The sequence below is a fragment of the Zonotrichia leucophrys genome, chromosome 1, assembly GCF_028769735.1.
Source record: "Zonotrichia leucophrys gambelii isolate GWCS_2022_RI chromosome 1, RI_Zleu_2.0, whole genome shotgun sequence".
Classification (NCBI taxonomy): Eukaryota; Metazoa; Chordata; class Aves; order Passeriformes; family Passerellidae; genus Zonotrichia; species Zonotrichia leucophrys.
This window is the reverse complement of record NC_088169.1, coordinates 42,242,422-42,258,772: the sequence shown is the minus strand read 5'-3', so window position 1 is coordinate 42,258,772 and position 16,351 is coordinate 42,242,422. Positions and strand designations below refer to the sequence as shown.

General features: G+C 40.6%; 1 protein-coding gene across 1 annotated transcript in view; it reads left to right on the top strand.

The window, feature by feature from the left end:
* The window catches only part of GPC6 (glypican 6), a 726,811-nt gene that overhangs the window by 704,514 nt on the left and 5,946 nt on the right, over nt 1-16,351 (top strand). The window contains exon 8 of the mRNA XM_064712773.1: nt 8,087-8,223. Coding sequence (XP_064568843.1) covers nt 8,087-8,223 — 137 coding nt within the window. The remainder of the gene's footprint in view (nt 1-8,086; nt 8,224-16,351) is intronic.

Genomic DNA, 16,351 nt, shown 5'->3' with positions numbered 1-16,351 from the left:
ACACATGCAGTTCCTTTTAAACTCTTGAATTTTAAGAGAAGAAACAGACACTTCAGGTACCAGATGAACATTTCCAGTACAAACGAAAGTCTATGTAAGCTTGAAATACTCTATTAGTAATTGTTTACATTAGTTATTAACATTTTTGCTTGGAGAGATGAAGGACTGTTCAGAAAGAATCAGTGCTTAACGGCTTAGCCTTGCCACAGAAAAGCTTCTGGCATTTTATCTTTAAGATTCCAACATATTTCTGTTGCTACTTTAATACTTATCTGCAATAAAAAGCTGATTCCTCCGAGTGCTTTGGATTTGCTCGAATCAGATTTATAGACCAGCTTTTTAGTGCTGCTCCTAGGTATTGCAGGGAAGAAGAAAGCTGCTTCAGGTCCTACAGATTTCCATTTCAGGGTACTGATGCTTCCAGTACCTTCTACCTTCCAAAAGCAATATTTTTATTTACTGAGAATCAAAGTTTAGAGTTTAAATGGAAATTATGGAAAGGGATTTAAGTGGAATTTATGGAAAGGAGGACACATTTATGGAAAGGACATTTGGGCCAGGTTGCTCCACCATTGGACAGACTTCTGCTCTTCACCTCTCCCCAGCCAAAATGAATGTTGAATGCGGCAGGAGTTTTGTGTCAGATCTACCTGCCTGTAAGCAAAAATGTCAGTGCTTTATTAAAATAGAAAGGTCCATTTGATGATGTGAGACAACGTTGCTCTCTCTGCAGGCTGAAGGTAGGATCCCCAGGTGAGGGTTAAGACACAGAAAGGCAGCAATGCCAAAGGCACATGCCTGTTTGCTTGTACTTTTTTGGAGCACCAGGCTGTCAGCTCTGAGCAGTGACTGTCCAGCCCCTACATGAGCAATGGCACCTGGAGCCAGCAAAGCTGAGATGTGACACCAGCATTTCTGGGCCACAGATGGCAAGGAGACCTCCGCTAGATAATGTCAGCTCTCATTCAGACCTGCAAATTATTTTCCTGAAAAACATGCAGTAGGCAACCTGGATTGTTTTAAAATGCCTGTTTCAGGTCAAAGCTCAATGAAATAAAATTCAGCTAGGTCATCCACGACAGCACTCTGGGCAGTCACATATAAATCACAAGTTGCAGGAGACTTGCCCAGATTCCTGCAGGTGTCTCAAATGGCACTAGAAACTTCAGTGAGTCTGTGTTTGGTTTCTGGGGATTGTGACATGAATGTAGATACATAAGTATAGGAGTATTAGTGTGGAAGCTGAATGCACCCTAACTCTCTGAACTTATATGTGTGTTATTTCTGAGAATTCGGTAAGGTTAATAGCCTTTCTTTACTGTTAATAAAGGCCTTAACTTTTTTTTTTGTCAGAGAGGTGATAGCTCTCAGAGAAAATGACAGCAAAAACTCCTTTCATTTTACTTTAAAATGCTCTGATGAGAAAAGTCTTGCTTTGTAAAGTCACCTGGCTCATTTGTTTTATTTCACAAATTACCCAGGCGCCCATTTGTGCTTCATAACTGGGATTCTGCATTAGTTCTTGATTAGAAGAGCTGTCATCTGCTTTTCTGCAGATTCAGAAGCATGAATCATGAGCAGGCAGTTATTGGTAAAGCTCTGGACCATTTCAAGTCACAAAGTCAGGGGGGAAAAAAATGATGGAAAACAAAAAGCATTTGTTGAGCAAGAAGACCTGGGTGAAATTTTCAGAACTTCTCTGCCCTGAGAAAGTATCAATAACCATAAAATTTCACAGCCCCCTTTTTAGAACCGCAGCCTTAATGTTTTGTAGGGAAAATAAAGCTTTGGTTAACCTTGGCACTGGCAGACCTCATTAAAATAACAGCCTGTCACTTTCGAGTTTAAAATAACAGGGTTGTCAGTTTTATATTCAGCGGAACAATCTACGGTCTTATTCTCTGGGAAACACAGCGGGTGTGCTGAGGGGGGCTGGCAGCAGCGTCAACACTGAGCAACACTGCCATCTCGAGGGCCCCCCAAACCCAGGGTGCTCCCTGGCAGCTGGGGCTGCGCGATGCTCAGATCCTGCTGAGTCCATGTGGCACACATGCCTCACTTTTTAAAAAGCTGGAAGTAATCCGCTGTCAAGTGCATGGTGGTTTGGCAACTGCTTGGCATTTAAATTTATTTTGTGTGAGAAAGTATGGAAATGTATAATGTATGAAAAGAAAAATTTTTTATAGAGCTTATATAGAGCAAATAAAGTTCTGCCTCGCTTGTTTTATAATCAAAGCAAGTTACCCTCATTGAGGTACCTAGTGTGCATTGAAATTTGGGGCACCTAACGAGCCATTCTAAACAAAACTATGTGCCTAATCTCTCTATATCTAATCAGTGGAGAAATGAAGGTTCCTTTAGTAAAATATCTGAGAGAGATCCTCTTTAGCTAAATAGCTGGGTGAGATAGAGGGAGCCCAGTTCAGTTGCTTATGCATAAATGGCTAGTGCCTCCAAGATATCTATAGGAAGATGAGAGAAGTAACAAAAGACACACAGGAGACACATCTTTCTTGGGGGACAGTCCCTAAATCTTAGTTAACTGCTTTTCATTAAGCATATTTTTCAATAAAAATTGTGTCCGTTAAAATACCCAGCTGTCCTATACTATACTGCTTATGACATGTGATCCTTGCCCTGACTGTGGGACACAGGTGCAGCAGACATATAAACATAACAACTTGGTTAGAAACAGTATATAATATGTGCTTGCTGGCCTAGTCTTTTTAAACAAATTGTTGGCTGTTAGTCAAAATGCTTTCAGGTTAAATCCCTAATGGACATAAATCGATGTATGAAAGTCTGGCGCAGTTTTCTGCTGGATGGCAGAACACAAATCAAATGGTGGTGAACTGTTTGTTCTTCCTACCTGGCCATGCCCATGATGAAGGGCATGCCTCTCACAATTCCACATGCAGCTCAGGTACTCAAGCACCATATCCACAAATCCATTATCCAGCTGCCCACCATTATACAAGCTCTACATTATTTTTAATAAAAACTGCAAGGGTGCTGAGTGTGTGGCTGGGTGTCTTAGACACTTCTAGGGCAAAGCAAGCAGCAGGCAAACAAAAAGCTTGTCTGGTTTTTCACTGGAAAATAATGCAGCATGAAGAAGTGGCATTAGTTAAATGCTGCCTGTGAATGAAAGGGCAAAGGAGTCTGTGACTAAAGAGACTGAACAGACACAAACATGGCTCACGATGGCTGCTTTCATGTCTGTTTTCTGAAACAAAATGTCAGACCTCTTTCCACTTGCTGTCTGTAGCTGTTCTGCCAGTGTGACACACTGTTAGAATATACTTTACATACACGGCCTGAAACCCCTGAAATTACAGCACCTCATCCCAAGCAGCCACTCAAAAAATCTGCCAAGTGTCTTTGCTGCCACATACAACCCACAGACAACATCTGGGGTGGCACTCTGGTACTCCAGAGAGGCAACTTCCAGGGAACAACCAGAAACATTGGTACATTTTTCCAGGTCATAAAGGTTTAATTCACAATGGATGTTGCATCAAGACGTCTCTGAGCATCCACAGGGAGAAGGTGTTGACAGAAAGGCAGGCTGAATATTCTGCTTTCTCTTCAAAAAGAAAATCTTTCCTAATTGCAGAATAAACAGGGAAAAAATGCAATTCAAAACCATCAGGAAGAAGAAAGAGAGGTTAATGGGAAACATTTCTTCTTAACATAAAGACTCCATATTATTTTATTTCATTTATTGCATTGAACCTATATCAGGTTTGTGTGCATTTCACCATCTTTGAACACGATTTTAGCATCTTCTGATAGTCCTTTATCTTTGAAAGTAGGAATTATATGGGTGGGGATGATAAATGTGGAAAGAATATGAGATGGTCTTGACAGGGGAAGATTTAGCAGAGCAGGATGAAAAGAAAACAAAAGAATTTACTTTTTAAAAATTATTTTAGGGACTCCACATTTAAAATTTGTTTTTTGTCCCCAGTGGCTTTTGAGCATACTTTATCACACTGCCAAAGAAGCACTCTTCCATCAGAAATTAAGCCAAAGTAATTCCATTGGCAATTGTCTGCCTCATTCACAAGCAAGGGTCTTTCTGCAACCTTTCATGCCTTATGAAACTGATATTCAGCACACTTTTATTTTTACATGGTATATTCAAAGCTTACTTTGAATCTTCATTTTATCCAAATGCCCTGAAACAAAGCAAGGAGTGTAGGGTCTGATTCCTACTAAAGTGACGGCTTGCTTTTAGCTCACTTCATGACTCTGGCATGCAAGGTGAGTAAAGAAGAAACATGGGTCAGCTTTATTTACCTTATAGCTGAGCCCATGCTGATAGGCCTGCAACTGAGCTCATGGGTGCCTTTCCAAGTTCTGCTAAGGAATTACATAACATACGTGACTGACTTGGTTGCATAAGTCAGTGGCAGAAATATGAAATAAACTGCATTTCTCAGTGTAAGGTGTATAGCTAGACCATTCCTGTAACTCTGGATATGAGTTCCTCCTTGAAAATTATGCAAATACTTAACTTTTCTCACTTAACATTAATGCCTTTTTTCTGTTAGCAATTATAGATCAAGACAAAGGTATTTTAATATCCATTTTCTTATGTTCTGAATAAATTAAAAATTTAACTTTTTGCATGTTTCTTGCTGTATCTTTTTTTCTTATGAGGAAGTATTGTGATTCAGAACAAGTTTCATACCTCCAAAGTAGCTGAAAAAAGGGTATTTCAATATAATATATATCAGGGCTATGTCAGGAAGATAACTAGGGAAAATCAGGCTAGCTACAGCCAAAGATATCCAGCTGACTTAATCCCTATAAATCTCTGCTAGAGCAAGTGGAAAGAAAATATGTAAAATATCAAAACTGCATGTGTCTCATATTTAAATGTTTCCACAGAAGTCTAACCAAGCTTGAAAGTTAATCTTTAATTCAAAGAATAGGAAATACCAAGGAATCATTTACAAGGCCACAGGTCACCAGGGAATACAGTAGTCTGACTTCATAAATCACAAGCAAGCAATGCTAACTGAGTCTTTAGTGGTTTCTATCTCATTTTCTAGGGTCTGTACATCTGTTGCATAGTTTTTAAATGCTGGTGGCGATCCAAACAATGTGCAGAGGAATATGTGTAACCATGGGGACTAAAAAGAGAATTTCTGTGGTCATGCTTGACAAGATCCCAGAACTGAAACCTCTGAAATCCACAGGCAAAAGTTTAACATGTCATGGCAGGCATTTCATCTCTTAATTCTATTCTGCATTTAAAGTTACGTTACGGTACTCCAAGGTCATTGCCTGCCCAAATATTCATCTCACAGATTAATACCAGGCCATCAGGCTACTCCCTAAAAGAGGAAGCGAATCAATCAATGTTCAGAATTCCTTCAGCAAAGCCATCAGACACCACACTGCACTTCCAGAAAGTTTCAGGATGAGGTTCGAGGAACCAGTTAGACAGATGTGCAAACTCCAGTGCTAAAAACTGAGGATTAACAGAGGTCTGGTCAGATAGCAGGAAAGGACAAGACTCCAGAGACTGAGTCCACACAAGCTGTGTCAAGCTGCATGGTGAAATAAAGCAATAGGAAGGTATGAGGTGGGAGATAGCTGTGAAGGGAAACATCTGAAGGACATAAAAAAATTTTAAAATGCACCTGAATTGAAGGCATCTTGAGAGGCTGTAAATGGTAACATTTCCCTAAGCTGTAGTAATTTTTACTATTGCTGCTTTTTGTGAGTCATGTGTCTGCTTCCCCCCAGGCTCTAAAATGGGAATAACACCTCAGAAGGATGCCTCTGAGATTTAATTAATTGTCATTTACCAATGATCCTGAGTAAAGTAAGACCATCTTGCTTTATCAGGTGTACCTCCTTAATACAAATTAAAAAGAAAATCCATTAGGAAGTTTAATGATTTGTTATCTAATATAGAGCATGCAGACACCATTTAATATCTTCAGAAGAGACTGGGGAATGGGAGTCCTCATTTTGATTTTCAGGGAATATCTGGAGAGCATGTGCAGCATGTGAGCTGTGAGAATCTCTCTCCATCCTTTTAATGGGTTTCATGAAAATGAAGGGCTTCTAATCCAAATTACGGCCCTTACAAGGGTCAGGGGGAAAATCACTTTCCAATAGGTGTTGAATCACTTGTTGAAAGCAGAAATCTGAAAGTCCTAGAGCACCAGCTCTAATTGAATATGGGCAAAATCTGGATGTAACTCCGAGCACATGAGTTTTGAATAGCTTTACATAACTTCCAGCAAGCAATGAAGTTACTGCTCTGAAAGGTAATTACTCACAACCAATATCAATCAGATTACTCATGTAAATAGTCAGCCAGGCACAAGCAATAATAAGAAAATCTATCCCTTTGACTTTCATGTTTAGCAAACTCATATTAATGGATCTTCCACGCTATAATCTTTATTCCTTATACTTCCTTTAAAATTCCTCTATTCTCACTGTGTCCTAGCAGGAATTTGCACACCATGAACAATGGGCAGTTTAACTGAGTTGATTGTGCTGGTTAACTGTCCCAGTAGGGACCTAGGGGTTTTTACCCTCAGCATGGGCAGAAAGGGAAGAAGAGGGATTGCTGTCTCCCCAAAAACCCTGGTCCTATGGACCAAAGATATCAGAAAGGGCAGGCACCCTGAGACCATCTCCACTTCTGCCAAAGCCTTGCTCACAGCCTGTAAACTCGAATTTATTTTTTGGCTTGACAGGGCTCCCCTATTGAGACTTTAAAGGCTTGCAAATGCCACTAGTATCTCATGTGAAAACAAAGCAACTAGGGCTTGGCAAGGGGTGTGGAGGAGATTTATAAGGTGTCTGTCATGGCAAGAAACACTGTCAACAACCCATACAGAAAAATACTGTCCTACTTATCTTTTGTGGATGAAAATTCAAACAGTGCTTCTGAAATAACATCCTCAGCTGTGTCTATCTCCTGACTTATAAAGTGACATTCTGCAGAGTTTAAGCATGGCACAGCAGCATAGGCCATTTGTGAGGAGAGCTATCATGTCCTGAGAAAAAAAGATAAAAGAGATAAATAGCCGAGTACAATATTGTACCTCAACAAGCTAAAAGACAATCTCAAAACTGAATGGAGGAATGGAGAGCTTTTATTTCTTGGTTTTTTAAAGAACAAAGCTTAGTGATTTCCTTTAAAAGCTATTCTACAAGCTCCCCTAAATCCTATTACAACTTAATGTGAAATGCATCTGTTTCCATAAGACCCATAGTGGCGGCATTCATCCTTTGTAGTCTGTCCTTTGTTGTTTTTGCTATCTATTCTTGTCGATTTCCCCACTCTAGTATACCATACACAAAACAAGAGCGGATAAAATTTTAGTCAGAGCATTTATTTATTAAGTTGATGCTGGAAAATCAGTTTGTTCCTGCTTGCCACCTGAATCATGCCAAATTAAATTATTGTTCAAGGAATTCATAAGGTAAAGAAACTGTTTCAATACTGTCCCAACATTTCTTGCATGTGGATTCTGTATTCAGCTACAGATATTTAGCTACACATAATAGCAAGGATGAATATAGCCTCTGCATGACTTCTCACTGTAACTGAGATCCAAATGTACTGCAATGTATTCAGTCCATGTATCTTAAATCAGTTCAACATCAGCTCAGCACTGCACCATTTTTTAGAACCTGCACATGTAGCTGCCTATATAATATTTTTCTAAGACGTGACCAAGCTGGTGGGTTTATCTGATGTACACTATTTAACTGAATTCACATTCAGCAGACTGTGAGGCATATTAATTCTTAAAAAGGTGTATATTTAGAAAACCTTAGATAAATGGAAACTAGGAAGCACAAGATGCAACATGCTTTTATTAATGTCTTGCCAGTGGAAAAAGGTGACTTCGATTGTTTGTATGTTCTGAACTCAAATGCTGGGTGTCTTGTTTTTAAACACAAGGAAATTAAGTTTTAGCACCTTTAGCTTTTTTAACCTTCACCATCATCACCATTACAAATTCATACAATGTATTGTTTAACATTATAATTAGCGTGGCTGATGTTTTTTAATCTGTTTTCCCTCTCGTTGTCTCTTAATCAGGTAACAGACATTAAAGAAAAGCTAAAGCTCTCTAAAAAGTTCTGGTCAACCCTGCCCTACACAATCTGCAAGGATGAGCGGGTGACAGCGGGTCCGTCCGTCGAGGAGGACTGCTGGAATGGCCACACCAAGGCGAGGTGAGGGGGACCCCTCTCCACCCCACCCAGCCCAGATCCCCACCTGGCCTGAAGCATTCATGAAACTGGGGGACTTTCACAAAACTGCCTATGAGGGCGAAACAGAAATGGGGAGAATAAGTCACTGTCCACACGCTCCTTGTAGCCAAGATTACTTATTGTCAAAATGCCATTAAAGCCAGAGTGTGAGTCTGGGTAAATGTGCACAGAGGGTCAGCATGTGAAGGCAGAGAATGTGCATTGGTTCAGCTCCAGAAGGATAATTTATACTGAGATTTCAAAGACCTCTTTAGGTCCATTTAGCATCCCTGTGTTGGGACTGACAGCTTGTGAAGAAATTGCACTCTCGGGATACCATACTGGGATGAAATAGAAATTGGAATTTCAGCTCTGCTTGCTATTGGCTGGCAAAGCTTAGGGCTATTTACTGGGGGGGAGGCAAAAAATGAAAAATCACCGCCAGAGAATAAATGTAGCACTCCTACTTATCTTGTGTAGAAGATTTGACCTTATGTTACTTCTTCAGAGGTAACTGTGATCATCTGCCCATGTTTGTGATGAGTATTCTGTGAGTTTTAATTTTGAAGTTTACTTGGCCCTGGCTGCAGCAGAGCAGGAGCCAGCAGATGAGCAGGTGTCTCCAAAAGTCCCAGTGTGGATTCATCAGCTGACAGAGAAGAGGATGTGATTATCCCTGCTGAGAGGGGGAGGAATTGGCTCAGGGACCATGCCAGGGGCATGGTTTCAGGTGTGCAGCAGTATCCTGTGCTTTTGGGTAGACATGGGGAGTGGAGAGGTTTGAGTGTCTGGTGACAGCTGAATCTCGAGAGAAGTGGCACATTCTGGCACTCAGGGACTGGAATCTTTATTTTCCTTTTGCCTGAAGATACATATGAAGACAGAATATAAAAATTAGCAAAAAAGAAAAAACAACCTATCAATTAAACAAACAATTAAAAAAATGGACAAGCATGTAAAATATAAAAACGGTGAAAGTAAGAAAACATAGGAAAAAAGAAACGTGCTCAGTGTCATTTTAGACAGATGTATGGATGGACAGATGCATAAATAGATTGCACCCACTTCATCTCATCATCTGATCATTTTGATAAGGAGCACAGTTTACAGGAGGATGTTTCACACTGAATGCACACCATTTTTTCCTTGCCTTACTACATGGCCTTCAAAGGAATTCATTTTGCAGACAGGAGGAGGGGTTTGTTTGGGACACTGCTAGCTCTTTGAATCCACTTATGGATGCATGTGAACAAATCTGTCCAAAAGCATGAGCTACTGCTTAGTTGCTAAGTCCTAGATCCAGAGAAAGCCCATGGGGATTCAGAGAAATGCTAGGAGGAGTGTCTGGCTATTACAGGACTCATCATAAAGGAACAGTGTGAAAAGAGAAACAAAAATGCCTGGTTTCTCTTTTTCTATTTTATCCCTTCTTGTTATGAGCTTTGAAAGACATGAGCTCAGGCCTGTGCACTGCCAGCAGTTAAGCAGAGTTTCAAGGCGTGCCAGCAAAATGCCATGAGCCACATCAGGGTGCATGCATCAGTAAGAGATATATGCTACTCTTTCTACAAAAGAGCAGCCAAATCCCTTAATATCTATCTATTCCTCCTGGTTTCCATGCTTAACCTAGTGTCTGTACCACATCTGGCAAGTACTTGGCAGCTCTCTTCTGCTCCTGCACTGAAGGGTTTGGCACAGCTTCCACGTTTGTTGGGAGTTAAGGAGGTACATTTTATGCATGCAGTTTTTCACCCTTCTTTTGCAGAATTTATCTTATGAGAAGCCTGGGTTTCTTCCCTATGCCTTCTGAGATTAATGTTCTGGAGAGAGAAGAGCAGTCCTCTGTTAATAATCTCCTTGGTAATTGAACACAGATGTTTCACTGGATGTAGAGTGACAGCTTCAAAAGATACCATTTCAGCAAGTCCAGTCACTGCTCCTCTGCCCAGTTTCTGTTTAATATCCATTCTCAAAGGAAATGTATAGTCATAGTCTCTAGTAACAGAATTCAATAAATGCTTCAGGTGGAGGCAATAGTAATAAATCAGAGAAACACCACAGAATGCCATGGCTGGATATGAAATAGTATTAAAAACAATACTGAAAATAAATAACTCTAAATGCAAAATCATCTCTTGGCCAGTGGACAAATACTTTTACTGCAGCAGAAAAAAAAAAAAGTTTCCTTGATCAGACTGATTAGTATCTGATATCAAATACTAGCTCACAAGAACAAGCATAGCAAAATCTGGCCAGTATTCATATATATATATATATATGTGTGTGTGTGTGTGTGTGTGTCTGTGTTCACTGTGTCAGCTGTCACAAGCACCCCTGTGCTATATGATGAGCTGCATGTTGAATTCCAGAGAATATGACAAAAACCTGAAACCTGTAAAAAAAAAAGGAAACTTAGCCACCTCCTGTCTTCCTAGACATTAAGGCTGTAAGTAAGAAGACAACATGGTGTTGGCTACCATTGGGAAAGGAAATTATTGCTGGGGTTTTAATCGAATCCTGTTTTAGAATAAAGAATTAGAAACTTTGAATTGCCAGATAGACATTATGCCTTATGCTTCACTTTACACATCACCTTTTGATGCTGCTTTTACAGGGGAAAAGAGTTACAAACCTGAGATCACAGAGAATGAGAGCTTGGCTTTCTCCTCAGAGAGGCATTACACCAAGGTCATTTGTGGTTATTACACTCCCTAAATATCACTTTGCTGCCATGATTAATTTACAGTGACACCAGGTCACCAGCTGAAGGTCGCCAATTCACAAGTAATCATGGCGTAACAGAGCCATCCATTTGGTGTTCTGGAAGGGTGCTCTTGGCTCATTGCTGATCCTGTACAAATAATGGTTTTAATCAGGTCACATCACGTAGAAACTAGTGCTGTGGAAATGGGAAAATATTTATTAGATGGATGAATCTCTTTTTTTTGAAAAATCCATATTAAAGGTAATAATAATAGCTACTTCAGACAGAGTGCCTTTTAGAGAGATGCCCAGCAGGATTTGTCCAGCATATTTGTATTCACAAAAAAACATGAACATAATTTTTTTGTTTAAAGAATTAACATCTTCTATCAGATGTGCAGAGACAGATTTCTGAAAGCTATTTAGGATCTAAAAAACAACATTAAGATCAAACTTTGAAAATTTACCTCCCTCCCTACATGCAATTAAACTCTTAACAACAGCTGATGGCAACTTCACTAATAGGTATTCTTCAGAATCAATAGATTTTCCCAAGAATTATGGAAAATCAGGCTTTAGGACTTAAACCAAGTATTAATCTTTGAATAGATGACTTTTACTGAAGTAAGAATGGCAACCAAATCCAGAACCTTCTGATGTTCAGGAGAATAACCTTGAATTGCTCCAGCCAACTCAGCCAGCTCATATCAACCAAAGCATCTGAGAGATTGTGCTCATGCACTATCGTCCTGGTGCACATGCTCACCAGGGCTATAGAATTATTAATATGTCTCAGCTCTGAAAAGCTGTAATCCATGGAATAGATGAGACCTGCATTCCTTTCCACAAAGAACCTATCACTCCTCCAAACTGAAGAAGAAATAGAATTATATATGAGACAGAAAAATAAAACAAACAGGAAAACATAGAGAAAGGTAAGGAATAAAAGGAAAAATTAACACTATAATTTTCCATATCTAGCTAAAAACTACAAGGTATGTCACCAAAGCAAACACAGGATAAATTCTCACCTGTCCTGACATTCTCTTCTTCTCCTGCCACACATGTGGGAGTGTCTACTTCTGTGGCAGAGAGCTTGTAATTTCTGGTGAAATTCAGTGGGAAGACTCACCAGATCAGTATTTGCCCTGAGGAAGTTGCTCACTGCTGTCCAGCAAAGCTTGCAGCAACAATGAGATGAGTGTTCTTTAGCTGGATGAAGGCACAGATGACTGTTTAGCACCACTAATGAAAGGGGGAATAAACCACTTCTCACTAAGTGTGAAAACTGCTTATTCTTAATTGATGCTCTAATTTATTATTGTATCTTCAAAAAAACTGACAGTGAGGATTTTCTCCCTCTCCTTGTGTCTGCTTAAGCTTTTCTCCAAGATGGAGGGGAAAAACCAAACTGAAAATATCCTTTGGGGATTACCTCCTGAGCAAACAGAATCAGATGAGGTGAACTAGTTAGCCAAACAAGCCAATTTTCCACTGCACTTATCTTTCTGGACCAGATGTGACTGACTAAACCCAGCCCAGCCTGAGTAAGCCTGTGCTGTATTTTGTGTTCTATTGCCTACAATTCTGTGCACCTGGAATAACTCCAGCACTGCCTAGGTGGCATGCCCCAGTTGTACTGTAAGCAGCTGCTGTGGCAGCAAAGTATGGAGAATGTTGCCCTTAAAGACAGATTCTTTTTAAAAATCAGAGGAGTCCTCCTTTCTTTTTTTTTTTTTTATTTTATTTGGGGGGGTGGGGTGTCAACTCTACATGCTTTATATATGTGATTGATTCATCAATAATTTTTAGACTTGAAAAGGAAGCAGACACCATGGAACATTAACAGGTTATTAAAAAAAATAAAAGAGGGGGAAAAGAGAAGTGGTTTTAAATAGGCTTTGTGGTACTTGGCTATGATGTGCCAAAAGACATCTCTGCTGCGTCTGCTGAGACAAGCAAGAACTGTGGAAAGGCTAAGAGGAACAGAAAGCATTAATATTTTAGAAAACAACATAAATTACACTAAAATCCTGACATAGCTGAGCAAGGAGCAAACACCACAAAACAAACAGTATTGTTCAGCTTCTCTATACTCAGAGGGCTAAGAAACCTTGCTTCTCTTTTTTTTTTCTTTTTTTGCTTTGCAAGGAGGATGGAAAGAACAGACACTGATTCAGGTTGGCACTTCTCTTCATTTATAATGGGCATACAGTTCCTGTAATGGCCAAGCCTACAAAGAGATCATTAAGGAGAGCAGAAGCAGCAGCAAAGCTTAAAATTCACAAGGGTGTCTCAACTTACGGAACTGCAGCAAAAGCAGCTGTGTTCAACAACTTTGCCCAGCCAGCAACAAATCTTCTGTCAAATCATGGTCCCAAGACATGGCTTCCTATTCGGTGTGACTTAACCCTACCCCACACACATCAAAATGTTTTTGTCAGAACATGTGTTGGGCTGCCTCTCCGAGGCTGCCACTCACAAAACACCTTGGGCTGCCTGTTCTCATATCTGCATCAGTCCTTTAAAGAAAGGAAAGCTATTTGAAGCTATTTCATTCAACAGAGGCTTTTCTGTCTTTCCTCTCCCCCTGCAAAGAAGCAGGAGAACTAGTTCAGTAATGAGGGCAGAATCCAGCTACACATTCAAACGTGTAAATTCAGATACTTCAGTATGGGTGAGACAATAAGGGGTATGCTGCCCAAGCAGTTGTAGTACCACTGGAGATTCTTTGGGCTGTCTGGGATGAGTGTGACACAGGACACTGCCTCCCCTCTGGACCAGAGCCCGGGCTAAAACTGCTTGAACATTTCTAAAAGCACCAATGTTAACATGCCTGAAAAGACCCCCAGAATCCTGTCAGTGTACTCAAAGAGGCAGAGGCAGTTCCACTGCCTGAACACACTTACCTACTGCTATGTAAGATGGTCTAAGTAGTCATGGCACCTTCATGGAGTTGGGAAATTAGACCCTGGACCTAGTGGATATTCAAACCCTACTGGAGTGGCAGCATGACACCAAGCAGCCCACATCCTAGTGGCTAAAGTGGCATTCAATACTCCATTCAGCTGCCTTAAGAAAGACACACACTATAACTTTAGATGCCCCAGATGTCCAGGACCTCCCCCTAAAGCCTGCAGATATGATCCAGAAAGCCTCACCTTTCAGAGCTCACCTTTCAGAGCTAGTGACAAGAAGAGGAGGAATAACTAAGAGCATTCAAATGGCACCAGCTGTCTATGTTTATGCAAGGAAATCCCAGCAGATGAAACATAATGAACTAGTCATTTGGCCAAAGGCTCATGGGACTCCAACAGCTGTCCCTGCTCCACTGATGAATAAACTCCTGACTAGCTGTGACTAGATGTGGTGGTGGCTAGATCTGGTGAGAGGGGGACTCTGCTTATGCCCAGACACTTGCATTTGAATACACAAGATTTGTGTAAACGTAAAGAATCATTTTCAGCCTTTCTAACTCTTTTGCTATTATGTCCTAAATGCCAAGGGAATTTAAGCATCCAGCTAACTGTTAGGCAGTGCTAAGACCATGGATTTCTTGTGACCTACACCAAGTATGTGTCCCTTACACACCTAAGTGAGGTACACTTGCCAGGAATGCTTTGGGGGTCACCAGATCCTGGACAGATAAAGCATGGTGTGTAGCAGTTTGACAAAATCATTGAATGGGCTGCCCCATGTAAAGTTAGACAATCCTGAGAAGGACATGAGATGCACACTAGTCACAGTGCAAAATACAAACCTCCATGAAATGCACACACTAGAGCACTCTCTAATTGCTTTAAGTCAGCACATTCTTCCCTTATTATTGATGGTAAGACAAAATGAAATCAGAAAGAAATCAGTCAAAGAAAGCCTGTGAGCTGCCCTTCAGAGCTATCCTTAGCTTCTCATGGACAGCTTGCAATAAAGGGCTGCTAACCCTTCATAAACAAGGAAATCAATCCACATGAATATTTATCAATTTCAGATCACTTGTAGCTGCTAACAGCTATGGCCATTGTCATGGACAGGATACAGAGCAAGACAATCATCCTGTCTGAGCCAGTAGTTCAATCCTTACATTCTTGCTTTTTTAATCAACTGCACCTTGAAATTGCTGATTTACTATTAGGCTGAGTAATTTATCTACAGCAGCCCTTTCATTGGTAGAGACGTGTGACAGATGGAGATGCTGTTCCTTTGCAGTCCAAAGCATCCCTGCCTGCCAAGGTCTCCATCCTACTGCCTCCAGGCAGCTCTGCAGAATTATTTCCTATTCTGTCTTTAGTGATTCATAACACCATGGCCTGCAGTCTTCCATACTGGGGGAGGTAGCTCTGTGTTCTCACCACAGTAAATCTGACTGCAGGAGTCTGGATGGGATCCCCACAGCAATGTTATTTCTCATCATGGTGCCAGTGAAACAGCAGGATAGGCAGCTTGAGGCTGGGTATTTTGGCAATCATGTTTGATTCTTCGATGTTCACATACCTCCAGGATTATTGTCATGTAAACCTTCAAAGGCCACTGGTGGCAAGTGAGTCTCATCTTGCAAAGTGAGGACCCATCACACTGAGACTGAGCCCTTCCTTGGTGCAGCTCAGTGTGGTTGTCTTGTGAGCCTCCAGAAGCAATGCAGAGCTTATTTTCCCTTCACCATGACTTCAACAGAGAAAGTCCTTTCATCTCACTTACTTTCACCTTTTTTTTCCAGAGATATTTGTTTTTCCAGACCAATATGAGCAATGCTGTCATCAATGCCAGACTTCAGTGCTGGTAGAGAATTGGGCATGCACAAGTGAGAGTGATGTGAAATTCTCTCAAACTATATTTGGTACCAGGCATCATGAAAGTTTGTCTTTAGTAGGCTAGACTGTGCTATCATTACTTATTGTCTGAGCACACGAGCACACAAGGACTCCCACAAACATCAGTAGGACAGCCTGGTATGCAAACTAATTACAAAATAGATCATATCCTTATAAAGAACGTAAACAAATGATAGATCTGCCCCAAATCCCTTGCAGCCTAAATATGAAGCAAAGATAGTAGGAAAAACAGACAAGAGAGAAGAGGGACGATGTGATGCACTATTTTCTCAGGGGGCCATGCCAGCATAGAGAAATAATGTCAACCTTTTTTCAGCCTGGCAGCTGTAAAATGCACTGATAATTTTTGACAGAAATTCGAAGCAGGAAAAAATGTAGCTTTGCAAAAGCCTACAAGGAGAGCTTCTTGAGGACAAAGAACAGCAGGGGACAAAGAGTGCATCTTTAACAAAGGGTAATGGAGATTTTTACTGTAGGATGATTGGAGGCATGGGCTGCTTTTTGTAGGGGAAAGATGTGCAAAAGCACACTTGCTGCTTGCAAGCAGCCTAAGACTGCATTATTCAAGGTCAGAGAAA